This window comes from Lissotriton helveticus, chromosome 7 (assembly GCF_964261635.1).
Source record: "Lissotriton helveticus chromosome 7, aLisHel1.1, whole genome shotgun sequence".
NCBI lineage: Eukaryota > Metazoa > Chordata > Amphibia > Caudata > Salamandridae > Lissotriton > Lissotriton helveticus.
The window spans coordinates 1612304532-1612320675 of NC_136068.1; the positions used below are offsets into that span (position 1 = coordinate 1612304532).

General features: G+C 49.9%; 1 protein-coding gene across 1 annotated transcript in view; it reads right to left on the bottom strand.

The window, feature by feature from the left end:
- The window catches only part of LOC144770599 (chaperone Ric-8A), a 403114-nt gene that overhangs the window by 47632 nt on the left and 339338 nt on the right, over nucleotides 1-16144 (bottom strand). Inside the window, exon 8 of the mRNA XM_078655263.1 lies at nucleotides 10067-10211. Within this exon, the coding sequence (XP_078511389.1) occupies nucleotides 10067-10211 (145 nt within the window). The remainder of the gene's footprint in view (nucleotides 1-10066; nucleotides 10212-16144) is intronic.

Below are 16144 nucleotides of genomic sequence, written 5' to 3' on the forward strand. Positions count from 1 at the left end.
GTACAGGAATTGACCATGATGGGGTTTGACTCTGATGCGAAGCACCTGCGGAGGGGCTTCTGCCCCAGGGACTTCAGGGTGGGGGGCGGGGGGGTTGGGAACGTCGCTGGTGGGGTGAGTCACTATTCCGCCAAACTGCAGTTCAGACACTTCAACTGTAGTGCGCTGATGCGACCTGGCTAGTTCGTTGGTTGGGCGGGGTCGCGCAGCGCCTGACAGCTTGGCTGTATACCAGGGACTGGGGGTTCTTGCGGACGTCCTTCTGACTGTAGTTGATGCTTTCTAAGTTGCTAAGTTGCAGGGGGATTTAAGGGGAAGGTGGCGGCTGTGGGCGGAGTCCTGAGTCCTCAGACCAGGGTTGGGTTATGAGAATTTAGTACTACTGCCTGAGGGTTCATAATGTTATGGTTTGCAGTTTTATACCGGGAATCTTCCAAGCCGGGTCGCCAGAGGTCCTGGAAGATTTCGAAAGAGGGGTGGGGGTCACAACAACACACCTTTGGGTTTCTCCCGCACAGACGACGGGTGTCATGGAAACGTAGGATATTCGACTCATGCCAGTCGATAAGCAGAATTATAAACTTATAATGTGGAATGTTAGGGTGCTCAATAACGTGGTCAAACGGATCTAGGTGGCGACGTATCTTAGAAGATACAAGATAAGCCTAGCCCTTCTGTAAGAGACGCACCACTGGGGAGACTGTCTGAAATATGTCCAACGTCGGTGGAGGGGCCAGTTTTTTGCGACTTCCTACTCGGGTACGCTAGAGGGGCGCTTATATGGGTGGCGCCAGAAGTCCCCTTTAAGGCTGTAAAATGTAGTCCTGACCCAGACGGGAGATATGTGGTGGTGGAGGGGACACTAGATGGGCGCCACATGTGCTTGGTCAACATAAACGCTCCGAGTAATGACGATGGGGAATTTTTGGGTAACATCTTGGGGCAGTTAGACCTGGCGCCAGATGTAGAACAAATTATCGCAGGAGACTTTAATTGCGCCCTTGAAGGAGAGCTAGATAGACACCCCCAAAAGCAGACGCTAAGCCCAAAACACGAGAAGTTATGCGCCAGATGCTCCGCAACTATCATTTGCTGGATATGAGGCGGCACCATAACACTGGTTGTCGAGTGTATTCGTGTCACACACCAGCAGCTAACACATATAGCAGACTGGACTATTTCTTTATACAGAAGTAGACATCCAATCGGATAGTAGAGACGCAGTGCCTGGCCCGTATCTGCCCGAACACTCCCACCTGCTGGTAGCATACACTCTGGGCCGACCAAGCTCCAAGATACTGCTATGGAGACTTAACACTGAGGCTCTAATGGACCCTGTTTATAAGGAGAAGATAGCGAAAGGGTTAGATGATTATTTCGAAATGAATTGGAAGACGGCCAGCTCAAGGGCGCTTGAATGGGATGCAATGAAAGTGGTGTTGCGGGGGGTGTATGTCTACTGAGGTGGGGGTGAGGAGAGTGCTGGAGCGGGATTTACAACACCAGGAGGAACGCTTAGCGATCTTGGAAACAGAGCTTCCCACAGATACGGAGGGGCCGGCCAAATGAGCAGAACAAAGGCGGAAGATAGGGGACATATGGGATTCACTGGTCAAATATAATAGAACCACGAGTAGACGCCAATGGTACACGGAGAGAGACAAGGCTGGACGCCTACTGGCGCACTTGATTAGGATGGAGACACAGCCTCACCCGATACTGTCACTTAAAACTGATCAAGGTCGAACGGTCTATACACAACACAAGATTAATAGGGCATTTACAGCACACCTACAAAAGATATATTCCGAGCCCCAGGCCCATACCGCCCCTGCCAGCTATGGAGGCCTACCTTGCTGAGATGGACCTACCTTGCCTCGACCCAGAGAGTCAGGAGTCCCTGAGGACTCCTTTCAGAGGGGAGGAGGTGAGGGCGGCGATCGCTCACCTGAAAACAGCTAAATCCCCCGGGATGGATTGCCTGGCGGTGGAGCTATACAAGGAATATGGGGTAGTCTTGGTCCCTAAGCTCCAGGAAATTACTTTGGAAGCCGGCGAGACCGGCATATTGCCAAACACCATGCGAGAATCGTTGATTGTGATGATCCCCAAACCGGGGAAGGACCCCATGCTCCCCAAATCATACAGGCCAATTTTTATGCTAAGCGTAGATCTTAAAATCATTAGTCAGGTACTAGCAAGTAGGTTACTTCCATATCTGAGGCAGCTAGTGCATGATGCCCAGTCAGGTTTTAAACCAGGGAGGAATGCACTACGAAACATCCGTCGTCTCGCACACGTTATGCAATCACTGGGGGGCAGGGCCCAACAGAGTACCCTGGCATTCTTGGATATCGAACAAGTGCTCGACTCGATCAGATGGGAATATTTATGGCAGGTGCTTCTAAAAATGGGAATAGATGAAGGGTTCTGCAGAATTTGCTTTAACACATTTTCAATTGTACTTTGTGTATGCACTGTGTAGACTGAATTTTCAGTCCTACTGTGGCGTTCCGTGCGACTGTCAAGAGTTGTTAATCAATATACCAAATCTTCTTCCCCCATTTTTAAAAAAAACAGTTTAGGTGTTGGACGTATTGCAGTAGATACCCATGAAAAAATTATATTATAGAGGGTAGTGCAACAGTAAAAACTGATACGAGACTGATCTGTTGCAAGGTACACTGACATAATCTGCGTTCATAAGACAGGACCACTAAATAAGTCAACAATTCTCTTCACAGTGAAGAGGAGGAGGGCCATTCCCTCAGAACCCCTTTTTACACAGGGCCTCTCGCCTGAAATAGCTTGCTCTATGCACCCTTTCTTCCTTGGGTGATCAGCCTTTTGCCCCTTGTATGTTCTTGCCCCTGATTACCCCTGCTGGACACTATGACACTGCTTGGCTATATGTATACTTTGTTGAAAAATGTTAATAAAAATTATATTAAAACCCCTTGCAGAACAACAGCTACCTGCCTGACTCAATATTACAGTTTTGTTCACTATTATTTACAGCCAAACGCCCTTCTTCACCCGCTGGACGTACACTTACCATGCACCCAGCTCCGCTATCCGCATCCCCTATTACCATCAACCGTATTCACAGGAATGAATATGCTACTTACCAGTATGCATCTGTTCTTGGCATGTAGGGCTGCTAACATTCATATCTGTAGCATAGATCGCCTCCTAGTGTTGGGTCTGGATGATTGCACATTGTTGTCCTGGAAGAGTCTTCGAAGTATCACGAGATAGGTGGCTCCTCCCCTGGACTACAGTGCGCATGGGCATCAACTCCATCCCCAGATTGTTTTTTGCCATTGTGGCAAAGATGGAGTTGAACAGTGAAAGTGATGGCCATGCTAGAGATTAAATGTAAGAAAAGTCTGCAGCCGCTACGGGCGCCGGGGAGGAGGGCGGGCGATATGAATGTTAGCAGCCCTACATGCCAAGAACAGATGCATACTGGTAAGTAGCATATTCAGTTCGAGGCATGTGGGCTGCTAAATTCATATCTGTAGCATAGAATACATAGCAGTCCCTCCATTAACAGCGGCCGCCTGTGCCAGCTGCAGAAGTCTGAAAAAGTGTTTTAAGAACAGCCTGTCCTACAGCTGCCTGCTGTTTGGAATGCACATCTACACAGTAATGTTTGGTAAACGTATGTGGTGTAGACCATGTGGCTGCCCTACAAATATCTTCCAAAGGAATGTTACCCAGGAATGCCATGGAGGCCCCCAACTTGCGTGTGGAGTGTGCTCTGGGGGGGACCGTTAAGGTGCGCTTAGCCTTCTGATAGCAAATCTGAATACACTTAACGATCCACCTGGCTATTCCTGCTTTGGAAATGGGGTTGCCTTTATGCTGGGCTGCGAAGGCAACAAAGAGTTGCTGTGTCTTTCTAAAAGGTTGTGTTCTGTCAATGTAGTACATAAGCGCCCTATTGACATCAAGCGTATGGAGCATCCTTTCTGCTACCGTTTCTGGGTTGGGAAAGAATGCGGGCAGTTCGATTGTTTGATTGACATGAAACTGCGACACCACCTTAGGGAGAAATTTGGGGTTAGTGCGCAGCACCAACCTGTTTGAATGAATTTGTATGAATGGCTCTTTAATGGTGAGCGCCTGTAGCTCACTAACATGTCTTAGAGACGTTATGGCAATGAGAAAAGCCACTTTCCATGTGAGGAACTGAAGCTGACATGAATGCAGAGGTTCAAATGGGGGACCCATCAATCTGGTGAGCACCACATTGAGGTTCCACACAGGAGCTGGCGGGGTCCTGGGAGCGATGACCCGCTTCAGCCCTTCCAGGAATGCTTTAATGGCAGGCACCCTGAAGACAGAGAGATGCTGCCTGTTTTGGAGATAAGCCGCTATGGCGGATAAGTGTATCCGAATGGAAGCGTATGCTAGATTGCATTTGTAAAGATGCAACAGATAGCAGATGATATTAGGAATGGATGCATCGAGCGGGTTGATAGCGTGCTCGGTACAGTAGATGACAAACCGCTTCCATTTTGCTGCATAGCAAGCTCTGGTAGTGGGCTTCCTTGCCTCCCGGATGATGTCCATGCATTCAGGGGGCAAATCAAGATAGCCAAACTCTAAGACCTCAGGAGCCAGATCGCCAGATTGAGCTGTTGCGGATCCGGGTGCTGAATGTCGCCACGGTTCTGCGTTAAGAGCCGGGGTGTGAGGTGCAGTCTTTGATGCGGTACCACGGAGAGTTCGAGGAACGTGGTGTACCACGCTTGTCGCGCCCACGTTGGAGCAACTAGGATGAGCGTCAGCGAGTGTTGCTTTAGCTTTCTTGCCACCAGCGGAATGAGAGGCGCTGGGGGAAAAGCGTACGCAAATCTGCCTGACCAGTTCATCCATATCGCATTGCCCTGCGATAGTGGGTGAGGGAACCTGGCGGCAAAGCTTTGGCATTTTGCGTTTTCCTCCGTGGCAAACAGGTCTATCTCTGGATGACCCCATTGCTGGAAGTACGGGCGGAGTACTGATGGATGTAACTCCCACTCGTGCATCTGGTGGCTGTACCTGCTGAGCAGATCCGCCATCTGATTGTCCGTGCCCGGGAGGTGTTCCGCCATGAGGAAGATGTTCCTCTGAATGGCCCACTTCCACATGCTCTGAGCCAGATGAGACAACTGTGGAGAGTGCGTACCTCCCTGCTTTTGAATGTAGTACATGGCTGTCATGTTGTCCGTCCGGATCAACACGACTATTGCACAGATGTGCTTTGAAGGACTTGAGTGCCATGAAGATTGCCATCAGCTCCAAGTAGTTGATGTGCATCTTCCTTTGTTGCGTTGTCCATAGTCCCTGCACCGTATAGTGGAGCACATGAGCCCCCCATCCCTGGAGAGATGCGTCCGTTGTTAGTGTAATCTGTGGCACAGGCTCCTGGAATGGTCGGCCCTTGCAAAGGTTGTGTGGATTCCACCAATGCAGAGAGCTGTATGCCCGACCCGTCACCAACACTAGGTCGTTTAGCTGTCCTTGAGCCTGAGACCACTGATGCGCTAAGCATTCTTGGAGCGGACGCATATGGAGTCTCGCGTGCGGGACTATGAAGATGCAGGAGGCCATCATGCCTATCAACTGCATGACCACTCTCGCTGGGAGTGAGTGTTGCGGTCTGAACTTTTGGATTAGCGCCTGGATGTTGTCGATCCTCGCTGGGTTTGGCTGAGCTGTGGCAGCCAGAGTATTGATCGTCGCGCCTAAATACTGCCGCACATGGGCTGGCTGAAGGTGTGACTTCGGGTAGTTCAGTGTAAATCCTAGACTGTGAAGGAGGTGAATGGTGTGAGACATGTCTGCGGCGCACTGCTGGGCTGACTTTGCCTGCACGAGCCAGTCGTCCAGATATGGGTAGACATGTATACCCTGTCTCCGGAGGTGTGCCGCCACCGTCGCCAGACATTTTGTGAACACTCTGGGAGCAGTGGTCACTCCGAAGGGGAGTACCTTGAACTGGTAATGCCTGTTTTGGATGGTGAACCTGAGGTACTTTCTGTGGGATGGGTGGAGCGGTATGTGAAAGTAAGCATCCTTGAAGTCCAAGGTTGCGAGGAAGTCTCCCTGTTGTAACAAGGGAAGAACCTGCTGCAGTGTCAACATGTGGAAGTGTTCTGAAAGAATGTACTGGTTCAAGGGGCGTAGGTCTAGAATCGGCCTGAGTGAGCCGTCCTTTTTTGGGATTAAGAAGTACAGGGAATAAACCCCTGTGCCTTCTTCCTCCACTGGCACGAGCTCTATTGCGCCTTTTTGCAGCATCACCAGAACCTCCTGCTGCAATAAGTGCAAGTGCTCTGCTGACATAGGACGGTGTTTTGGGGGCATGGGTGGTGGGGTGGATGTCAGTTCTAAACAATAGCCGAACTGGATAAGTTTCCTGACCCACCTGTCTGTGGTGATGGACTTCCAGACGGGCAGGAACTGTTGGAGTCTCCCCCCGACAGGTGTTGGATGGTCGGGGGGCAGTGACAGGGAGTCACTGTTTGTTGGCGGCAGAGGAACGGGAACTGTTGTTGCCTCTGCCTCTACCCGTGGCACTGTTTCCTCTGTATCCACCTCTGCCCTGCTTGCTGTAGGAGGATTGCGCACCACTTTTATTGAATGGCGTCTGCTGCGACATGTGCCCTCTGTTAACACCTCGATTGCCTGAGCGACAAAAAGTGTTCCCTCTAAATTGCTGTGACTGGAGAGCTCCCATGGACTTGGCAGTCTCGGTATCTTTTTTGATCTTCTCCAGGGTGGTGTCCACCTCTGGGCCAAACAACCTGTCTGGATTAACAGGTTGGTTGAGGATAGTAGTTTGTATCTCTGGCTTGAATCCCGAGATGCGGAGCCATGCCTGACGTCTCAGCATCACACTAGTGTTGATCGCTCTCGCTGCTGTGTCCGCAACATCTAGCGCACACTTTATAGCAGCGTTGGAGATGAGCTTCCCCTCCTGGATAAGCATTTCAGCTCTCTCTTTAAACTGGTCTGGGAGGTGTTGTAACAGCTGCTCTAGGGTGTCGTAGTGTGCCCTATCGTATCTGGCCAACAGAGCTTGCGTGTTTGAGATGCGCCATATGTTGGCCACCTGAGCTGCTACCCGCTTCCCAGATGCCTCCAGCACTTTTGACTCTTTGTCTGGGGGAGGAGCTTCACCCGTTGTTTGGGAGTTTGCCCTCTTGCGGGCATTAGAGACCACCAAAGAGTCCAAAGGCAACTGGCCCCTTATGTAAGTGGGGTCGCCAGGTGCCGGTCTGTATTTCTTCTCAATGCGTGGGTTTACAACCCGAGATCTTGTGGGTTCTTTGAAAATGTCTGCCGCATGCTTAAGGACCCCTTTCAACATTGGGAGAGTCTTGACAGTTTTTTCAGCAGTAGAGAAAGTGTCAAAAAGGAAGTCCACCTCTACGGGGTCAGCATGCATCTCCACCTTATGGTTTGTAGCTGCCCTTTCAATTAAGGCATTAAATGCCGCAGAGTCCTCAGTGGGAGAAGGCTTCACGTTATAAACCTGAGGATCCTGGACCGTTTGCTGGTCCCCTTGATCACCAGAGTCCATCCATGAGTCCTGTTGCTCATCAGGCTCTGTATGAGCAGGAAAATTGTACTCCTCATCTTGCTCCCCTCCATCCCCATCAGAGTATGTGGTTGAAGGTGTTGCACTCCTCCTATGCTGAGGAAGAATCTGCTCCACCAGAACCGGTGTTTCTGCTGCAGGCTTCTTACGTTTCAGAGGAATGGTAAACGACTGCAAAGGTTGTGAAGTAATCCTCCTCTTGTATAGCGTGAGTTTCCCGGTGTCGGCATCGATGAAATGCTCCGACCGTTCTTCAACCAAAGGGTGTCGAAGACCCACAGTCCCAGCCGGGTGAGTGGACGTCGACACAGTGTCCTTGGGCACCGACCGCGGTGCAAAGGCCTTCGGCGCCACCTTAGGCGGCAACGTGTAGAGGAGCGGTGCCGATGTGGTCTTCGGTGTGTCTGCCGGCTTCGGTGCGGAAGGAGTCTTCGGTTCCGATGGCAAAGCCTTGTCTTTAAGTCGCTTGAGGGAGTCCGAGACCTGCTTCGTAAAGGAAGCGGACGGCTTCGTCGATCCGACCGATGTCCTTGGTCCGCCCCCAGGGGAAGACCCGAGCGTGGATGACTTGTGCTTGTCCTTTCGAGGCGCAGGAGCACCCTTGACTGGTGCGCCACGATCACCGTCCACAGCTGCAGACGTCGATGCCGACGGCTTCGGATCGACGGGTTTCCCTTTAGGAGTAACGACCCCCGACTTTGGCTCGGCGTACTTCACCGACTTCGCGTCAACGGGCCCCTTGGTCTTCGGCGCGACGGATTGTCCCGATGTAGGCTCGACAGCCTTCTTGGACGTCGGCTTGTCTACATTGGTTGACACCGGCTCGACGGGCTTTTCCGAGCTTGGCTCCTTAACCACCTTCGGCACCTTTGCCTGGTCGCCAGCTTGCATCGGTTTGGAGGCCCCCGAAGACGACGGCATTGGTACTGGAGCAGACGTCTTCGGTTTCGATGGCGTGTCGGCCATCTTCGTTTTCATCGATACCGAGGTATCAGTTTCGGTTTCGATTTTAGTAATGGCGGCTCCGCGGAGGTGTCCGTAGCCGGGCCGGAAGGCGGGGCCGTGGATCGAGGTGTAAGGTCTTGGGTAAGGCCGCGTGGCGATCCCGTGACCTGAGCCTTAGTAAGAGTACGAACGGGGCATAGCTCTTCCTCCGAGCTATCTTCCATGGCCCCATATGCTTCGTCGTCGTCCCCTACCTTCGACGAGTTCCTCAATGTCTTGACTGTGGATGTCCGCTCCGTCGTCGGACACGACCTCCACCGGGGTAGGGGAAATCTGCAGGTGACGCACTTTGCTCGCCTGCTTCTGGGTCGTCAAAGATGTCCACCGGTGCCGGAGCCGATCGCTGGGCATCAAGGCGCGCCACGCGCCGAAGCTTGATCGTTTTCTTCGATCGAAATCTTGAACAGGCCATACAGTTGGCCTCGTCGTGGTCCGGCGACAGGCACTTGTTGCACACAGGATGGACGTCAATGTGTGGGTACTTGGATCCACACACGGGACATTTCTTGAATGGACTCCGTTCCATGCCGTCGAAGTCTTGCTGCGTCGACTAGGCCCCGATCACCGAAGAGTCACACGACCCCCCGGATATCTGACTCCACGAGCTGGAAGATAGACGGGACCGAACGCGAACAATACTGACGGTGCAAAGAAGGCCTTTTGGCCTTGAAAAAGTTCTATCACGATTCCAAACAGGAGACGTCGAAATCACATCCGAACCCAATGGCGGAAAAAAACAATCTGGGGATGGAGTCGATGCCCATGCGCACTGTAGTCCAGGGGAGGAGCCACCTATCTCGTGATACTTCGAAGACTCTTCCAGGACAACAATGTGCAATCATCCGGACCCAACACTAGGCGGCGATCTATGCTACAGATATGAATTTAGCAGCCCACATGCCTCGAACCTTAAATCTAGCTCCATGTTACACACCCGTATGGTTCACTGTAGAGAACCAAGCCGCTGTATGAGGCTGCTCTGTGGATCTGCTACTCTTTCTCTGCAGTGGATTCCCTCTTTTTCCTGCAAAGGAACGGACAATCCGCAAGCCAAAATCCGCTGGTCACACCAACACTATCCAGTGCAGCATTACAGGTCCGATCTATCCCTCTTCTAGGTCCCCATCACTGGAACACACTGCCTCTTGGTATTAGAGACTCCCGAACGCAACCAGCCTGAAGAGCCATCTCATGAGATCGGAGCGAAAGAAGACTTAAAGACCGACATATCTCAACTGTAAATAGATCTATAATGATGCTGCGCTATACAGCCTGCTGATCTGTTATATTTGTAAGCTCATCACAAATGAGCATCTTTCTACAATCTTTCACTGATACACTGAGCTTTGAGTCACTAATCATGCTGCTGTGTATCGATTCTGTTCTTCTGTACCAAATTTCTGCTGGAAATGTCAGGCTGGTCGTCTTTAATAAATAAGAATTTTGAGCATACTCGGAGTCACTTACTCGGCCTTGGCTTCCCGGTATTCCTCTGTGTCGGTGTCCTCGTCTTCTGAATAATGCCCCTGTACACGTCCTCCAGCTAGCAGCCCACGGGCAGCCAACAGGCCAGCGGCATTGCCATACCCAGTATACTTCACAAAGCGGGACACTGAAGAGACAGAAGGGCCAAGATTCACACAGTTACAGACAGTGGTTGCACTGAAAGAGTCAGAGTCACTAGAACAGGAGGATACTTAAGATGGTCGCCCATCCCTGCCCTATCTAGTGAACAACTAAAGCTCTGAAATGCAGGGCACTCATTTCTATGTATGTCTGGCTTGTTGATGACCACTGCCTATCCTACCTTCCAATACAAAAACACCCAGTGCCTTCTCCAGCAGCAATGTGACTGGAATTCCAATACCCAGTGCATGCCCTGTCTAGCGTATGAATGGGGTGTACTTGAGTCCTAAAATCTATCGTGGCTGAAGTAATCACGCAATCAATAGTACTTTATTGCACGATTAATTAAAATCTTTATGACATTAAGAACATTATATAAACATTTTAAGGAAAACAACACATTCATAGGATCAATAAGACCACAGTTTTCTTTAAATTAGGATTACATGTTATGAAGAGATAAAATGCTTGGGTGCAAGATTAGGTTTGGGATGAAGCAGAAGCAACAACATTATTAGAGGGGTAAACAACACAATAAAGTACTTGATCACAGGCAAGTTGCTGTCTAAAGTAGACCAGTACTCACAGAACTGTGCTGGTGTTGCAGACTGAAGTATGAATGAAGTTTTGATGCATGATTTATAAATGGAGTTCAATTAAGAGAGACTGCCTAGCTGCTGTATGAATGATGCTCGGTTGCAGAGCCCCTTCCCAGCTGCTTTATGAATGGTGCTCTGATGCAGGGAGCCTGTCCTGCTGCTGTATGAGTAAAGCTCTGATGCAGAGAGCCTGCCCTGCTGCTGTATGAATGGTGCTCTGATGCAGAGAGCCTGCCCTGCTGCTGTATGAATAAAGCTCTGATGCAGAGAGCCTGCCCTGATGCTGTATGAATGGAGCTCTGATGCAGAGAGCCTGTCCTGCTGCTGTATGAATGATGCTCGGTTGCAGAGCACCTGCCCTGCTGCTTTATGAATGGTGCTCTGATGCAAGGAGCCTGTCCTTCTGCTGTATGAGTAAAGCTCTGATGTAGAGAGCCTGTCCTGCTGCTGTATGAATGGAGCTTTGATGCAGGGAGCCTGTCCTGCTGCTGTATGAATGGAGCTCTGATGCAGGGAGCCTGTCCTGCTGCTGTATGAATTGAGCTCTGACGCAGAGAGCCTGTCCTGCTGCTGTATGAATGATGCTCGGTTGCAGAGCACCTGCCCTGCTGCTTTATGAATGGTGCTCTGATGCAAGGAGCCTGTCCTTCTGCTGTATGAGTAAAGCTCTGATGTAGAGAGCCTGTCCTGCTGCTGTATGAATGGAGCTCTGATACAGGGAGCCTGTCCTGCTGCTGTATGAATGGAGCTCTGATGCAGGGAGCCTGTCCTGCTGCTGTATGAATTGAGCTCTGACGCAGGGAGCCTGTCCTGCTGCTGTATGAATGGAGCTCTGATGCAGTGAGCCTGTCCTGCTGCTGTATGAATGGAGCTCTGATGCAGGGAGCCTGCCCTGCTGCTGTATGAATGGAGCTCTGATGCAGAGAGCCCGTCTTGCTGCTGTATGAATTGAGCTCGGATGCAGAGAGCCTGTCCTGCTGCTGTATGAATGGAGCGTTGATGCAGGGAGCCTGCCCTGCTGCTGTATGAATGGAGCTCTGATGCAGAGAGCCTGTCCTGCTGCTGTATGAATGGAGCTCTGATGCAGAGAGCCTGTCCTGCTGCTGTATGAATGGAGCTCTAAACCAGGGAGCCTGTCCTGCTGCTGTATGAATGGAGCTCTGATGCAGAGAGCCTTCCACTGTGCTGTATGAATGGAGCTCTGATGCAGAGAGCCTGTCCTGCTGCTGTATGAATGGAGCTCTAAAGCAGGGAGCCTGTCCTGCTGCTGTATGAATGGAGCTTTCAAGCAGGGAGCCTGTCCTGCTGCTGTATGAATGGAGCTCTGATGCAGAGAGCCTGCCCTGGTGCTGTATGATTGGAGCTCTGATGTAGAGAGCCTGCCCTGCTGCTGTATGAATGGAGCTCTGATGCAGAGAGCCTTCCACGGTGCTGTATGAATGGAGCTATGATGCAGAGAGCCTGTCCTGCTGCTGTATGAATTGAGCTCTGATGCAGAGAGCCTGCCCTGCTGCTGTATGAATGGAGCTCTGATGCAGAGAGCCTGTCCTGCTGCTGTATGAATGAAGCTTTGATGCAGGGAGCGTACCCTGATGCTGTATGAATGGAGCTCTGAAGCAGGGAGCCTGTCTTGCTGCTGTATGAATGGAGCTCTGATGCAGAGAGCCTGCCCTGCTGCTGTATGAATGGAGCTCTGATGCAGAGAGCCTGCCCTGCTGCTGTATGAGTAAAGCTCTGATGCAGAGAGCCTGCCCTGCTGCTGTATGAATGGAGCTCTGATGCAGAGAGCCTGCCCTGCTGCTGTATGAATGAAGCTTTGATGCAGGGAGCGTACCCTGATGCTGTATGAATGGAGCTCTGAAGCAGGGAGCCTGTCTTGCTGCTGTATGAATGGAGCTCTGATGCAGAGAGCCTGCCCTGCTGCTGTATGAATGGAGCTTTGATGCAGGGAGCGTGCCCTGATGCTGTATGAATGGAGCTCTGAAGCAGGGAGCCTGTCTTGCTGCTGTATGAATGGAGCTCTGATGCAGAGAGCCTGCCCTGCTGCTGTATGAATGGAGCTCTGATGCAGAGAGCCTGCCCTGCTGCTGTATGAGTAAAGCTCTGATGCAGAGAGCCTGCCCGGATGCTGTATGAATGGAGCTCTGATGCAGAGAGCCTGCCCTGCTGCTGTATGAGTAAAGCTCTGATGCAGAGAGCCTGTCCTGCTGCTGTATGAATGAAGCTTTGATGCAGGGAGCGTACCCTGATGCTGTATGAATGGAGCTCTGATGCAGGGAGCCTGCCCTGCTGCTGTATGAATGGAGCTCTGATGCAGGGAGCCTGTCCTGCTGCTGTATGAATGGAGCTCTGATGCAGGGAGCCTGCCCTGCTGCTGTATGAATGGAGCTCTAATGCAGAAAGCCTTCCACGGTGCTGTATGAATGGAGCACTGATGCAGGGAGCCTTCCCTGCTGCTGTATGAATGGAGCTCTGATGCAGAGAGCCTGCCCTGCTGCTGTATGAATGGAGCTCTGATGAAGAGAATCTGTCCTGCTGTTGTATAAATTAAACTCTGATGCAAGCAGCAGCTTTGGTGCTGTATGAATGGAGCTCTGATCAAGAGCCCATGTACGACTAAAGGTCGGATGCAGGTAGCCTGTCTTGCAGCTGTACCAATGGAGCTCTGATGCAAAGCCTGCCCAGCTGCGGAATGAATGGCGCTCAGATGCAGCGCCTGCCCCGCTACGGCATGAGCAGAGCTATGATGCAGAGCCTGCCCCGTTAAGTTATAAATAGAGCTCTGATGCAGAGCCGGTCCCACTTCTGCATGAATTCACAAGCTGATGATACATTATTAATGTTATTTTGCAAAAACATAGATCAAAGCCATCGGCAACGAAACTCAACTACAGCTGCGCAAACAAACAGGATATGATCGAAATTCTGAATGCCCAGATTACAAAAGCCACAATTTTTTGAATTTTCGTGGCTGGGTACCAATTAGCTAGTAGATTATTTAATGGCAAAAGGTTCATACGACATAATGTAAGGCAATGTCAAACACCATGTTCTAAATTCCAAGATAAATATCTCTGAGGGATTCTCAGTGTATTTGACATTGCTATTATCTTCAATCTTTCTCTTGATCTGCAATACTGAACATCTCTCTGAAAACTAACCATACAAATTGTGTTTTAAAAAAAAAAAAGAATTAAATTCTAAAGGCGAGAGGGAGGTCACCAACTCCTCCTTTATGCTAAAATAATTCAATGCCAATGAGAAGTCATGTGAGAAGGAGTATTTATCAGTGGGTCCTATATTAAAAAATGTCTTACACATGAAACCCCTTAATGTGTGTAACTCAATATTCTTTAGCTGGTATCCTCAACGTAATAAAATGGCTAAGCCTTGAGTGAATGAACCTGTCAATCCAAACTCCAGTCTACTAGCAGCTAGTGAGATGCAAGAATAGAAATTACATCATTTAATTAAAATCTGGCCTCCAATTTTATTATGTAATTTCTATTCTTCCATCTCTAAGATAGTTTCCATCTTCCATCTCTGGGATAGTTTCAATAACATATAGCAAAGTGGGAGGAATTGTTGCTTTAACCCCTTCGCTGCGGCAGCTATTCCGCCGCAGCGCTAAGGGGGAGGCGGGGCCGCGTGGCGGCCCCGTGCTTGTGACGGAACCGCTCCGTCACGGCCCGCGGGTGAGCTGTGCTTATGACAGAACGGTTCCATCACGGCCCCGCCCGCCTAATAGAACCTTCAGCGCAGGCGTGGAATTCGCGCTGCGCAGGTGCGGCGAGCGGGCCGTGCCGGAACCGTTCCGTCACCAGCACAGCCCACCCGAGGCTCGTGACGGAACGGTTCCGTCACGAGCATGGGAGGGGTTAAAAACAGTAAGCAAATGTAAACAAAATCTTTGGCCCATTGCCCTATAAAATATGCGTAAACCATTTGAGTGTGTTACAGCTTTATAAGAACTATGTTCAATATGTGGCTTATTGTTTGTGTTGCCAGTTTTACTTTCCCCAAGTAAAGAAAAGAATCTACCATCTCTAATTTTTTTAAACCAATTCGGCAGCTAAAATTACCCAATTTTACTTCATTTCATAATCTGGACTTTTACTTTTAGAGACATTAATCTTTAGGTACTGCAACATTGTATATTTCTGCAAAGATATCAGCTTTTTATTCAACCCATTAGGGGTCAAGTTGCAATATTGTCTGCATACATAAGGCATGCAAAAGGATAACCACCTATATTTGGCATATCTCCTTCTAGGGGAGAAAAACATTCGACTAAGTCCGCTACGTACAAAGAAAAGATTAACAGGGCTAATAGGCAGCCTTGCTACAGCCCATTTTCTGTGAGAATTATTGATTGGCCTAGATTTTTCCCCCTATTAGCACCCGACACCAGGTTTGTGAGTGCAGGGCAATAATTAGATAACAGAGGGGTAGGCACTTCCATTATATATATTATTTTCCACAGTAAAAGCCTGTCTAACTTATCGAAGGCTATTAAAAAATCTATAAAAGCCACATATATATTTGTGCTATGAAAATTCGTGTACTTTTTCTCTATAAGTTTCAACATGCCGATATTATCCAGGGTGGAATGATGTTTCCTAAAACCTGCTTCTTCTATGGGTAGAATTCTCTCCTCCTCCAATCTGTAAGATGATCTAAAATGCTGAGAGCAAATATTTTCCCTACTGCATCTAGCAGGACTATTTGGCGATAATTGCCTGGATGATGCCTATGTCCCTTTTTAGGTCTCGCCTAGCGACGCAGCGCAGCTGCTCGCTAGGCAAGATCTACTGTCGTTGCTTTTTCTTTGGAAGGAGGACAGGAGATGTGCACGTGTGGAACAGGAGATGTGCACGTGTCTGTGCACGCGTCAGCGTTTCAGCAGTAATGCACATCTGGCGTGCCTCGACTTTTCTTCTCTCCCCCCCATAGGCTCCAGATCACCTCACCTCACTGCCTGTTACGCGCTTTCCGCCATAGAAGAACGGGTTCTTACATTCAACAGCTACCTGTCATGTTTTTAAACTCTGCTACAAGCTGCTTGGAAGCCAGGCTTGTGTTTTTAGAATTAATGAGTAATGGCGCTAGTTTGTTCTGCTCCGTCCAGCCCTGTACTGATGCACTGAAATATGGCGCAGCAGCACCAGTGAACAAACACGGAAGCACACCATCTATTGTTCGCCCTCAATTAGCTGCTAAAAGCAGCTTGTTAAATGATGTGCGATTTAATTTCAGAGCAATTGAGTTTCAGGGATTCCATGCAGCCTTGTTTAGGGCTGGCTCACTGACTCACAAGCTT